Source organism: Ostrea edulis, chromosome 2 (assembly GCF_947568905.1).
Source record: "Ostrea edulis chromosome 2, xbOstEdul1.1, whole genome shotgun sequence".
Classification (NCBI taxonomy): domain Eukaryota; kingdom Metazoa; phylum Mollusca; class Bivalvia; order Ostreida; family Ostreidae; genus Ostrea; species Ostrea edulis.
In genome coordinates, this window is record NC_079165.1 from 58,731,143 (window position 1) to 58,746,676 (window position 15,534).

The following is a 15,534-nucleotide window of genomic DNA, read 5'->3' on the forward strand; positions in this document are numbered from 1 at the left end:
CTCATTATACTACTATATACTACTCACTATACTACTATATACTGCTCACTGTACTACTATATACTACTACACTATACTACTATATACTACTCACTATACTACTATATACTGCTCACTACACTACTATATACTGCTCACTGTACTACTATATACTACTCACTGTACTACTATATACTACTCATTATACTACTATATACTACTCACTATACTACTATATACTGCTCAATATACTACTATATACTGCTCACTACACTACTATATACTGCTCAATGCACTACTATATACTGCTCACTATACTACTATATACTACTCACTGTACTACTATATACTACTCACTGTACTACTATATACTGCTCACTATACTACTATATACTGCTCACTATACTACTATATACTACTCACTGTACTACTATATACTACTCACTGTACTACTATATACTGCTCACTGTACTACTATATACTACTACACTATACTACTATATACTGCTCATTATACTACTATATACTACTCATTATACTACTATATACTACTCACTGTACTACTATATACTACTCACTGTACTACTATATACTGCTCACTGTACTACTATACTACTATACTCACTGTACTACTATATACTACTCACTGTACTACTATATACTACTCATTATACTACTATATACTGCTCACTATACTACTATACTCACTGTACTACTATATACTACTCACTATACTACTATATACTGCTCACTATACTATTATATACTGCTCACTGTACTACTATATACTACTCACTGTATTACTATATACTGCTCACTGTACTACTATATACTACTCATTATACTACTATATACTGCTCACTGTACTACTATATACTGCTCACTACACTACTATATACTCACTATACTACTATATACTACTCATTATACTACTATATACTGCTCACTGTACTACTATATACTACTCACTATACTACTATATACTACTCACTGTACTACTATATACTGCTCACTATACTACTATATACTACTCACTATATTACTATATACTGCTCACTGTACTACTATATACTGCTCACTATACTACTATATACTACTCACTATACTACTATATACTGCTCACTACACTACTATATACTGCTCACTATACTACTATATACTACTCACTATACTACTATATACTGCTCACTGTACTACTATATACTACTCACTATACTACTATATACTGCTCACTATACTACTATATACTACTACACTATACTACTATATACTGCTCACTACACTACTATATACTACTCACTATACTACTATATACTACTCACTGTACTACTATATACTACTCACTGTACTACTATATACTACTACACTATACTACTATATACTGCTCACTATACTACTATATACTGCTCACTACACTACTATATACTACTCACTACACTACTATATACTACTCACTACACTACTATATACTACTCACTGTACTACTATATACTACTCACTGTACTACTATATACTACTACACTATACTACTATATACTGCTCACTATACTACTATATACTGCTCACTATATTACTATACTCACTGTACTACTATATACTACTCACTACACTACTATATACTACTCACTATACTACTATATACTACTACACTATACTACTATATACTGCTCACTATACTACTATATACTACTACACTATACTACTATATACTGCTCATTATACTACTATATACTGCTCACTATACTACTATATACTACTACACTATACTACTATATACTGCTCATTATACTACTATATACTGCTCACTATATTACTCTATACTGCTCACTATACTACTATATACTGCTCACTATACTACTATATACTACTACACTATACTACTATATACTGCTCACTATACTACTATATACTACTCACTGTACTACTATATACTGCTCACTGTACTACTATATACTACTACACTATACTACTATATACTGCTCACTATATTACTATATACTACTCACTATACTACTATATACTACTACACTATACTACTATATACTGCTCACTATACTACTGTATACTACTCACTATACTACTATATACTACTCATTATACTACTATATACTGCTCACTGTACTACTATATACTACTACACTATACTACTATATACTACTCACTGTACTACTATATACTGCTCACTGTACTACTATATACTACTACACTATACTACTATATACTGCTCACTGTACTACTATATACTGCTCACTGTACTACTATATACTACTACACTATACTACTATATACTGCTCACTATACTACTATATACTACTCACTATACTACTATATACTACTCATTATACTACTATATACTGCTCACTGTACTACTATATACTACTACACTATACTACTATATACTGCTCACTATACTACTATATACTACTACACTATACTACTATATACTGCTCATTATACTACTATATACTGCTCACTATACTACTATATACTACTACACTATACTACTATATACTGCTCATTATACTACTATATACTGCTCACTATACTACTGTATACTACTCACTATACAACTATATACTACTCATTATACTACTATATACTGCTCACTGTACTACTATATACTACTACACTATACTACTATATACTACTCACTGTACTACTATATACTGCTCACTGTACTACTATATACTACTACACTATACTACTATATACTGCTCACTGTACTACTATATACTGCTCACTGTACTACTATATACTACTACACTATACTACTATATACTGCTCACTATACTACTATATACTACTCACTATACTACTATATACTACTCATTATACTACTATATACTGCTCACTATACTACTATATACTACTCACTGTACTACTATATACTACTACACTATACTACTATATACTGCTCACTATACTACTAGATACTGCTCACTATATTACTATACTCACTGTACTACTATATACTACTCACTACACTACTATATACTACTCACTATACTACTATATACTGCTCACTATACTACTATATACTACTACACTATACTACTATATACTACTCATTATACTACTATATACTGCTCACTATACTACTATATACTACTACACTATACTATTATATACTACTCATTATACTACTATACACTGCTCACTATACTACTATATACTACTACACTATACTACTATATACTACTCATTATACTACTATATACTGCTCACTATACTACTATATACTGCTCACTATACTACTATATACTGCTCACTATACTACAATATACTATTACACTATACTACTATATACTGCTCACTACACTACTATATACTGCTCACTACACTACTATATACTACTCATTATACTACTATATACTGCTCACTGTACTACTATATACTACTCACTGTATTACATATACTACTCATTATACTACTATATACTGCTCACTGTACTACTATATACTGCTCACTATACTACAATATACTACTCACTATACTACTATATACTGCTACACTATACTACTATATACTACTCATTATACTACTATATACTACTCATTATACTACTATATACTACTCATTATACTACTATATACTACTCATTATACTACTATATACTACTCACTGTATTACTATATACTACTCATTATACTACTATATACTGCTCACTATACTACTATATACTGCTCAATATACTACTATATACTACTACACTATACTACTATATACTGCTCACTATACTACAATATACTACTCACTATACTACTATATACTGCTACACTATACTACTATATACTACTCATTATACTACTATATACTGCTCACTATACTACTATATACTACTCATTATACTACTATATACTGCTCACTATACTACTATATACTACTCATTATACTACTATATACTGCTCACTATACTACAATATACTACTCACTATACTACTATACTCACTATACTACTATATACTGCTCATTATACTACTATATACTACTCACTATACTACTATATACTGCTCACTATACTACTATATACTGCTCACTGTACTACTATATACTACTCACTGTACTACTATATACTACTCACTATACTACTATATACTGCTCACTGTACTACTATACTCACTATACTACTATATACTACTCACTGTACTACTATATACTACTCACTGTACTACTATATACTACTCACTATACTACTATATACTGCTCACTGTACTACTATACTCACTATACTACTATATACTGCTCACTGTATTACTATATACTGCTCACTATACTACTATATACTGCTCACTACACTACTATATACTACTCATTATACTACTATATACTACTCATTATACTACTATATACTGCTCACTGTACTACTATATACTGCTCACTGTACTACTATACTCACTATACTACTATATACTACTCACTGTACTACTATATACTATTCACTGTACTACTATATACTACTCACTATACTACTATATACTGCTCACTATACTACTATACTCACTGTATTACTATATACTGCTCACTATACTACTATATACTGCTCACTATACTACTATATACTGCTCACTATACTACTATACTCACTGTACTACTATATACTGCTCACTGTATTACTATGTACTGCTCACTATACTACTATATACTGCTCACTACACTACTATATACTACTCATTATACTACTATATACTACTCATTATACTACTATATACTGCTCACTGTACTACTATATACTGCTCACTGTACTACTATATACTACTCACTACACTACTATATACTGCTCACTGTACTACTATATACTACTCACTGTACTACTATATACTGCTCACTACACTACTATATACTGCTCACTGTACTACTATATACTACTCACTGTACTACTATATACTGCTCACTATACTACTATATACTGCTCACTATACTACTATATACTGCTCACTACACTACTATATACTGCTCACTACACTACTATATACTACTCACTATACTACTATATACTACTCACTACACTACTATATACTACTCATTATACTACTATATACTGCTCACTGTACTACTATATACTGCTCACTACACTACTATATACTGCTCACTGTATTACTATATACTACTCACTATACTACTATATACTGCTCACTGTACTACTATATACTACTCACTGTACTACTATATACTACTCACTGTACTACTATATACTGCTCACTATACTACTATATATTGCTCACTAAACTACTATATACTGCTCACTATACTACTATATACTGCTCACTGTACTACTATATACTGCTCACTATACTACTATATACTGCTCACTATACTACTATATACTGTTTGCTAAACTACTATATACTGCTCACTATACTACTATATACTGTTTGCAATATTATATTACTAATATGTTGTACGGTGTGACCGTTGAGATTAGCGAAGCCCATTAACATCTTGCAACACGACTTATAGACATTTTATCCGCGTCTTCGACTTCATTTAACGCGGGAAATATAATGCGGTGGATGTAAACAGTTATAGCGAGCGCAACGAGCTAGCGCGGAGCGCTGGCTCGTACTGCGAGCTCTAATGACTAGAGCACGGGAAGTAATCCGAGCTAAATCTCAACCTCTAACAAGAATTTTTTTTGGACGCCAATCCCAGAAGTCCCTCGTACAAAATGGCGGATGGTTCGATTCGTAAAATAATGATAAAAAAATCTTTGAAGTATTACAAACCTTTCTTATTTGAAAGGAAAGGATGAGAATCATATTTTTCCCCCTTTCTTTTTTAAAATATTGTCTAAAGAAATGTAAGCAGTCACGTCACAACTACCAGGCTACGTCACAATACGCTCGTTGCATTTCCCGCTAAACTGGTTCCTACATTGGCGAGAAGAGCAAGACAGTAATCCTACGTATTGACAGTGAACCAGATCAGTTTTCCTTGTTTTCAATATAATTTTTTTGAAAATGTATTCAGATATGCTGCGCTCGCCCCAACGGTCACATCGTAATCATACCGAGCGAAGCTCGGACGGGCCGAAGGCCCGTCCGCGAAGCAAGGCTCTAAAGGTAACACGTATGTAAAAGAAAAAAGTCAAAATCAGCAAAAGAAAAAGAGATAATCTCTATATACGTTCACTGAAATTTTCGTGATCCATATGGGCGCCGCCATTTATTTTTTTCATTACCTGCTTCAACAGTTATTCGTGTTTTATTTTGAATGCCAATAATAGAAGACTCTGACGTGCAATTCGTAATTTAAACACTCAGTTTGTTCAAAGTGAATAGTATAATTATCATTGTAACAGGTTTTAGCAAATAATTACATATAAAACTGTAATACGACTAAATAGATGAACGAGTTCATGAGTTTCTTTGAATAAGTATATACAATAAAATTACGGTTACTTTTTTACCATTTTGAATTTATTGGTTAATTTTGCTTAGTTATATAACGGCCTTTTTCATTGCATACAGAAAGTATTATTGTTGTTTATAATTGTTTGCTTTGAAAAAGAGAAAAAAGTTGAGGCTAAATGTGACGTCACAATTCACAGTTTACGTCGCCTTGCGTTTTATTTCCCGCGTTCAGTGAATAGGCGGATCCTGAAAAACTGTTGTCCCCATATAAACCCCTTTAATATTGAGATGTTACTGGGTTTTTAGCGCAAGGAAAATTTCATTAAAAATATATATTTTTAAATGAATCATAATCTACCGTACTTAACGGAATTATGATTACCACTTGGGACTCTCCAATGACCATTACATGCTTCGCTCGGTCCAACGGTCACACCGTATACATATTATTATTGTGACGTCATATTAGCTGCAATGTTTTTTCTTCTTCTCTCAATCCAAGCGAAAACAAAACGTTTGAAGCTATAAGAAAGCTTGTCTGGAATTTAAAAACTTTTATGGTACTTTCTAAACAATCTAATTATTTTAATTACGGGTTTGTCCATGAAGTATACCGCAGTGACGGCAACATTTTTCCAGAAGCATTATGGGTAATAGCGAGCGAAGCTCGCGTCGCGCCGTCGCGCCGAGCTCGCTCCAATGATTACGCAATTGAGTCACGTGGTTTGCTCTTCATCAGCTGAAAAATGATGGGGACTACCCATAATGCCTCCGGAAAAATGTCGATGTCACTGCGGTATACTTCATTGACAAACCCGTAATTAAAATAATTAGATTGTTTAGAAAGTACAATTAACGTTTTTAAATTCCAGACAAGCTTTCTCATAGCTTCAAACGTTTTGTTTTTGCTTGGTTTGAGAGAAGAAAACAAAATTGCAGCTAATATGACGTCACAATTTGTAACTGTTTACACCAAGCGTGTTATATTTCCCGCGTTAAATGAAGAGGCGGATAAAAGTCGTGTTGCAAGATGTTAATGGGCTTTGCTCGTCTCAACAGTCACACCGTGCAACATATTACTCATCTTTTTTCAGCTGATGAAGAGCAAATCACGTGACTCATATGCGTAATCATTGGAGCGAGCTATAAAGTATAAGCCTGCTGCCCAATCCCATCAAATTATTAAATAGATATTGTTTAAACAAAGTGTTAAAAAAGAGAGAGTATGTGATTAAATCATCTAGTGTTAATCAAGCACTGAATGTTTAATATATATCTTGTACTCTCCTTAAATACATATTAAGTCCATAGGATATCAATTTCATGCATTATGTTCTATTGATGTACATCTGAAAAAGAATTCATCTAGTTAGTGGAAAACTCCATTCTCGTCAGTTCTTAGATAGATTTTAATAATCATACACTATATACTACAATGTACCGCTCGCTATACTACTAAAGAATTCATCTGATTAGTGGAAAATCCCATCTCCTTTCGTTCTTCGATAGATTTTAATTATCCTACTCTTGTAAGATTGATTAGTTCAATTGTTATGACCACGTAAATGCTTACAGTGAGTGGACCTATGCCAGCTGTGATTCTGACGTACATGAGGAGCGGATCCTCCTTCTTTGGAGAGGTACTTCAATCAAGTCAAGATGTTTTCTATCTTTTTGAACCACTTAGGACACTACAGTTCCATATCAGAAAGTATAGCACCTTTCACTATCTGGACGGGAAAAGCAGGTTAGAACTCAGAAACTGAAATTTGTCAATTTCTGTAGATTGTTTCAGCTTTGATTAGTTATATCGTATCTTTGTTTTTACAGGAACTTTACTAATTTCCTGGAAATAGCAAGTGAAGCCCTCAACGATATATTTCGATGTAATTTTGAAAATCTCCCTCTCCCATTTTTCACCGATGGATTTTTGAGCAAGGGAAAAAAAGCGAATGAATTCAAAGTTTGTATGTTACATTTCAAATCCAAAGTCAACATCAGTTTATCATCAGCAGTACATCAGTGTGTTGGGATTATAAAACGTCGGTGTCTAGAATCAAAACATATCGTTATCAAAACTATTAGAATACCATTGAAAGTTTTGGTTCCTTTCTCACAGATATTTCCTAAACTTAAGATTCTACATTTGGTAAGAGATCCACGAGCCACCTTAAAATCTCAGTCTCGCTTTGGTATCGTAAAGTTGAGATTTTTGCATGAAAATGCCACTAATTTTTGTAACAGGGTATATACCGATATAACAGTGGCAAAGAATACACCGACCATTGCAACAAGTCGTTATTTTCCAATTTCTTATGAAAATTTGGCAATGTATCCCATTCAGATGGCTGTCGGTGTTTACAGGTTCCTTGGTATCAGCATAAACGAAAACATAATGACTTACGTGCACAATATAACAATGGGAGGAACATCTTGTGGCACCTCACGGGTATCAAAACTAATGTGCACCAAGTCAGCCAACTCCAGCGCGGAAGCGGGGAAATGGCGGCTAACAATTCCTTACAGTTTCGTTTCCGTGGTGGACAGTGCGTGCTCTCTATTATACAGCGTGCTCGGATTACGTAGTGTTCCCAGCGAGATCCATTTGAGGAATTTGTCCTATTCCCTCAGAGGAAATATTTCTAGTAACATTGGTGATTTCAGATTTACATAATCTTTTCAATGTGATGTTGCACAGTAATTTAAGTTCACGGTGTGAAAGGGAGAGTGGACCTCAGGTCATGTTGAATGTGAACCCACATCTCTACCCCGTTTGTATTTTTGTTAATAATCAGTGTGCTCGGATATCATTTCACAAGAAATAAGGAACTGTTTGCGGTAAGGCCCTGAGTTGGACCTCCTTAAAATCACATTCAATTTTATGACTGATTGATTGTTAGAGTTTGACGTCTATTTGATGACATGTCGGTTAGGTAGAGATGTGCTACAAATTTTGACCAATGTTTTGTACTCTTGGTCATTTAGCAGTGAGGGTTTTGTATCATTCCAACACCTACTGTGACTTCCGTTTAGAAAGTCCCATCTGAATGTACATTGCGAATGTTATATAAGGGAATCTTTTCCCCGAATGACCATCGGATTGATGATTGACACGGGGTCCTTTTTATTGCTGTGATAGGAGATTTGTGTGCTTTGCTATGGTGTGATTCGTTATTAAAAGGAGACAATTAGGAATCCTTCCATGAAACAGATTTGCAGAAAAATTGCATGTCTTGAAAGAATTGTCTTTGTAAGTTATTTATTGCATGGGAGCCATTGCGTGAAAGAGCTTTCCTTCGCTTTATGGAGTGTAATGAAGTATGTAAGAATATTTCCTCATTATATTTGACGTATTTTCTCGTCAGAAAACGATTTCTTATCTATGTGTTATGCATTTTACATGCTTTTGGTGTATATGAATTTTAAAAATGGTTTCTATAGACTTGTTATCAATGTTTTAAGAGACATGTACACGTATTTGATTGCTCTGTTATATAAGAATATATCTATCGTTTGAAAATAATTCGCTTGTTTGTTCTCCGTTCTTCGGTAGTTTTATATCGCAAGGTTTTTTTTTAACAAAACATCTTAAAAATTACCAGACTTTTTTTCATCATTGTCGGACACCCATGCTAAAACTTGCTTAGAAACAGTCGTTAAATATACAAAGATATGGATCATAAACGGTCAATATGAAAGTACAATAATTTTGAGCTTTCAATTTACAAAATAGCAATTTACAGTTTTTGTCGTACTTGCCCAAGAAAGTACATGTAATGTATGTGAAATTTTTTTTAAAGATAAAAGAAAAACCATACAGGTCAATGGCGTCGAAAAATGCTTGCGTCTGTAGGAAGCAAGCTTAATAGAGAGCGGTTGTATACATGTAATGTGAGTACTAATTGGCTAAAATATCATCGATGAATGCTGTAGAACCAATCAAATGATCCAATCATATGACTTGTCGCACGTTAAAGGTTATGCACAGCTACGTAAATAACAAGTTTTGATTTCAACCCCTCTATGAAACGAAAGAGCGTTGACACCGATGATGAACAAATTTTGTTTGATTTTACGTCCCCTCAAAAATGTTTCACTCATACTGAGACTTCACGAGTTGTGAGTGAAGTACAATGTACCACAATTCTATAGCTATGCCTAGCGCTCAGAACTGTAGCAGTAATCACGATTCCTTAAGCCAACGCCTGCCGCTACCTATATAAGGTCATACCTGAAAGACTCGTGATTTTCACTCCTAGACGCCGAACTTTTGGTGAAAGAACAGTCACTAGCTATGTTTACGTCTTAGGTTTGATGCGACCATGGCACGAGCGGGGCTTGAACTCACGACCTCCCGGTCTCGAAGTGAACGTTCTAACCACTGAGCTACCGCGACCGGTCCGAACGACCCAAGTACACTACGTCACGTCTTGACGTCACATAGATATAGGGCTCATGGCGGGTGTGACCGTTCAACAGGGAATGCCTACTCCTTCTAGACACCTGATCAACCTCTGGTGTGTCCAGGGGTCCATGTTTGTCCTACTCTTGATTTTGTATTTTTTTTCTTGATAAGAATTATGAGAAACTTGCTATGTAGCTTTCTTTGTGAGTCACTCTAGATCATGTTGCAATTTTGATCCATTTCGACCTCTCTTGCAGGAGTTTTGCCCCTTTATTTTAAGATTAATGTTATGTAGAGGGTAAATACTTTGTTAGGCTAACTCCTCCTACAATTTTCAAGCGAGTACCTTCTTGTTTTAAAGAAAGTTGGTATGGGTATTGAAGATGTGTATGCGGCAAGGAGTTTGATTTTCTTCAATTTTTGAGATAATTTCAGGTTGTTGAACTTAATAAATTTTGAAGAAATATTACATAGACAGTACATGATTTGTCCGCCTAACTCCACCTACAATGTTCAGAGAACCTTCCTATTTTACAGAATGTTGTCAACCCTATACATGTATACCGGTAAGGAGCTACATCAGCAGATTCACTCACTCGGCTAGGGTTAAGAACTTAGGTTCGTGCTTTTCAGAAGAACTTCGTGTTCGCTTCTTTTCTTTTACAAAGAGAAGTTGAATAATTGATTGTGTATTGTTTAACGTCCCTCTCGAGAATTTTTTACTCATATGGAGACGTCACCATTGCCGATGAAGGGCTGTAAAATTTAGGACTATGCTCGGCACTAACTTACAGTCTTTGAGCAGGGAGGGATCTTTATCGTGCAACATCTGCTGTGACACGGGGCCTCGTTTTTTTTTTTTTTTGCGGTCTCATTCGAAGGACCGCCCCTTACGACAAGCAAAGGGTACTGAGGACATACTCTAACCCGGATCCCCACGTGAGTAACATGTAACATGTTCTACCAAGCTCCTCAAGAAAATATAAACAGTTGTGAAGGAGAAACTTCAAACGTACTGTGCCACTACATATGCCAGAAGTGGTGTAAATCAAATGTGGATTCTAAAAAATTCTAAAGAACTTTTAGTAAACTTCAAATCGCAAAGCTTTTCTCAAATCAACAACATCAAAACGTATGGCTTTTCAACACTTTACACTACCATTCCTCACGATGAATTAAAGACTAGAATTTTTGACGTTATAGACAGTCGCTTCTTCAACAAAAATGGAAAACTGAAATATTTATAACTAATGATCAGTCATCCAAAAATTACTTTGTTAAACACCACTCTGATTCCACGCACAAGTATTCTGAAGTTAAAATTAAAAATATGCCGGAGTTCCTCATTGATAATATCTTCGTAGTCTTTGGTGATCAGGTCTTCCAACAGTTTGTTGGAATTTCCATGAGTACGAAATGTGTTCCTTTGTTAGCTGACCTGTTTTTATATTCTTATGAAGCAGAATTTATTCAAAAACTTCTACGGTACGTGAGAAGGAAACATTTCTTGCTGTCAGAGCGACATTTACCGTAGATATATCGATATTTCACATTAATAATTTTCATTCCTATGTCGATTCGATATATCCTTGTGAACTCGAAATAAAATACACCACAGAGTCGTCCACATCTGCTTCATACTTTGATATTTTATTGAAAGTAGATATTAACGGCAAACTAACAACTCAACTTTTTGATAAACGAGATGATTTCAGCTTCTCCATCGTCAACTTCCCATACTTTTAGTATTTATATCTCTCGACTGATTCGATACGCAAGAGCTTGTTCTGCGTATGTTCAGTTTTTAAGTTTACCTGAGCTGAAAGCTCAAGTGAGCTTTTTTGATCGCCTGTTGTCCGTCGTCTGTAAACTTTTCACATTTTCTACTTTTTCTCCAGAACTAGTGGGCCAATTTCAACCAAACTTCCGCAAAAAGCATCCTTGGTTGTAGGGCGTTCACGTTTGTTCACATGAAGGGCCATGCCCCCTTAAAAGGAGAGATAATTTTAAAAATGCAATAATAGGGTGGGGTCATTTAAAAATCTTCTCAAGAACCACTGGATCAGAAGAGCTGAAATTTACATCAAAGCTTCCTGACATAGTGCAGATTCAAGTTTGTGAAAATCATGACCCCTGGGGATAATTTGGGGCCACAATAGGGATCAAAGTTTTACACACAGATATATAGGGGAATCTTTAAAAATCTTCTTCTCAAGAACCACTGGGCCAAAGAAGTTTACATTCACATGAAAGCTTCCTGACATAGTGCAGATTCACGTTTGTAAAAATTATGGCCCCTGGAGATAATTTGGGGCCACAATAGGGATCAAAGTTTTACATGTGAATATATAGGAAACATCTTTAAAAATCGTCTTTTCAAGACCCACTGGGCTAGGAAAGTACAAATTTACATGAAAGCTTTCTGACATAGTGAAGATTCAAGTTTATTAAAATCATGACCCCCAGGGGTAGGAAAGGGCCACAATAAGGGATCAGTTCACATTTACATGAAATCTTCCTGACATAGTGCAGATTCAAGTTTGTAAAAATTATGGCCCCCGGGGATAATTTGGGGCCGCAACAGGGATCAAAGTTTAACATGTGAATATATAGGGAAATTCTTTAAATATGGGCCAAGGTGACTCAAGTGAGCGTTGTGGCCGATGGGCCTCTTCTTAAATCGAGGCAGGCTACTGACAAACAATTTGATGGTGCAGGGGTTTCAACAGTCTCGTTAAAAGTCAGCATCTCGCAAATTCTATGGTCGTTATAACAATCGAGTTTGCCAATACAGCCTATCATTGAGTCAAATGCTGTCTAACTTGTTTCATACAGATTGTTAGGCCGTTCGTGACATACTTATTTTGACTACGGATAACTTCGTTTACCTGATCAACATATAGGGCTCACAGCGGGTGTGACCGGTCGACAAATGATGCTTACTCCTAGGCATCTGATCCCACCTCTGGTATATCCAGGGGTCCGTGTTTACCCAACTCTTTATTTTATATTGCTTATAGGACTTATGAGATTGATCACTGTTCGTTATCTTCACCTTTCATGCAATAACTGAATATAACGTGGTGTTATGAAAAAATTTCATCACAAAATGTTAATAACATGTTGGTAGATTCAATTGACTTTGGCTCAGGGTAGAATTAAATATCCTTTATCTTACTATTTTTCTGAGTTAGTATTTTCATATTTAGGTTACCTAATATTACTTTTAGGTTTATGGAAGCTCGGTAGTGTTAGAACGCTATATTTTTTCTCAGTGTATGGAAGCTTGTTAGTGTCATAACTTTATATTTTCTTATCATTTCTGTGCTTATTTATTTTTCGTAATTCTGGTCACTTAGTTTGGGTAACTTTTACATTCCCCTCTGCTTATACTCATTCATTTTCATTGGAAAACTTATTATTTGTTATCAGCTACTCTAAAACCATATTTACTTTTGTTATAATAAAGTTTCCCAGTTTACTTTCGGAATGTCGGTGGTCTCTTCCTAGGTACATTGTATCTGGGTTCTCTCTTCCACCAATGAAAACTGGGCGCCACCATATAACTGAAAAATTGTTGAGTGTGGCGGAAAAAAGCAATACAATCAATCAATGTTATAATAAATTTGTAAACTTTACAAGTCTTTTTAATTTCAAACAGGGTGTTGATCATAATCTGGGAATCACAACCCCGAACCTGAGTACAACATGTATTGTAATAAGTCCTTCTGATCCCAAGTACTATTGACAGTGATTTCTTTTGATATCTTTTGATAAAGACGATAAAACTTGTACATTGGGAGACGTTAGACTTATTTCAGTCTCAGCATACACCGTTTCCCGTTACATTTCTATGTCGTAAGGAAATAGAATTCTTGTAGAAAAATTAAAACATCTTGGGGATTTTTAAAATTTTCATAGAATTTTGATAAAATCTTATATGAAAGTGATTTCCGTAAAATGAAATTTTGAATTCCGTAGATGCCTGCAAAGTAAACGAAATGGCGAGGTAGACTTTGCCCTGTTAAATTAAAATTTAAAACTTAGAAACCATCTAAGTTAGTAAGAATTCAACATCAGCTTGTTAAGATACCCAAGTTTTTCGTAGACGTGTTTTAAATCGTAACATACTTGATAGTAATTGGTTATTGTTCCCTGTTTTATATTTCCCCGCACTTTATATGCTGACACAATTCCCATCTGTCCACTGTCTTAAGGAGGTACTCTACGTCGTCATAATGGCTGATTTCCTTTTAAAATATAATGAAAAATCAATATCAGCAATATTTGACTTTTCGATTTAAAAACATAGCCGAGTAGCTCGGTAGGTTAGAATACCGACTGATGAACTGAAGTTCGCAGGTTATAGTCTAGAAGTTTTTTATTAAAAAAATCAGATTACCTTCTACTAAAACTGTATTTTTTTTTTTTAAAAAGTGAATTTGAAAATTTTCAACTTCAAAGTATTGTTGTACATATCCTCCAATTTTCATCTACATAAAATTTCTCTGGTGTAGCATTCCTCCTTAATTTGAATACATCAGTTCAGTCCGTACAGTCATAGGTGGAGTTCGCGTGTTAACTATAGTCTAGTGCGGAAGTTTAGTTTACGCATGTCTAGTCAACTAATGCACTTGAACGAAGTTGAGTTTAGTTCAGAAATAAAAATATGATTGTCTGATACAAATCAGTTGTGGAATTGTCAATTTTGCAAAGTTGTTTTCGATAATGGCGTTGAAGAGTCACAGATGTACCAGCATAGATCTACTAGCTACAGCTTGTATCTTGATAACCATGTTT

The 15,534-nt window shown here is 34.5% G+C and overlaps 1 protein-coding gene across 1 annotated transcript in view; it reads left to right on the plus strand.

The window, feature by feature from the left end:
• Nucleotides 1-9,842, plus strand: part of LOC125680740 (carbohydrate sulfotransferase 1-like) — a 28,089-nt gene extending 18,247 nt beyond the window's left edge. Inside the window, exons 3-4 of the mRNA XM_048920497.2 lie at nt 7,905-8,076; nt 8,160-9,842. Of these exons, the coding sequence (XP_048776454.1) occupies nt 7,905-8,076; nt 8,160-9,003 (1,016 nt within the window). The 3' untranslated portion in view covers nt 9,004-9,842. The remainder of the gene's footprint in view (nt 1-7,904; nt 8,077-8,159) is intronic.
• Nucleotides 9,843-15,534: the final 5,692 nt, after the last annotated feature.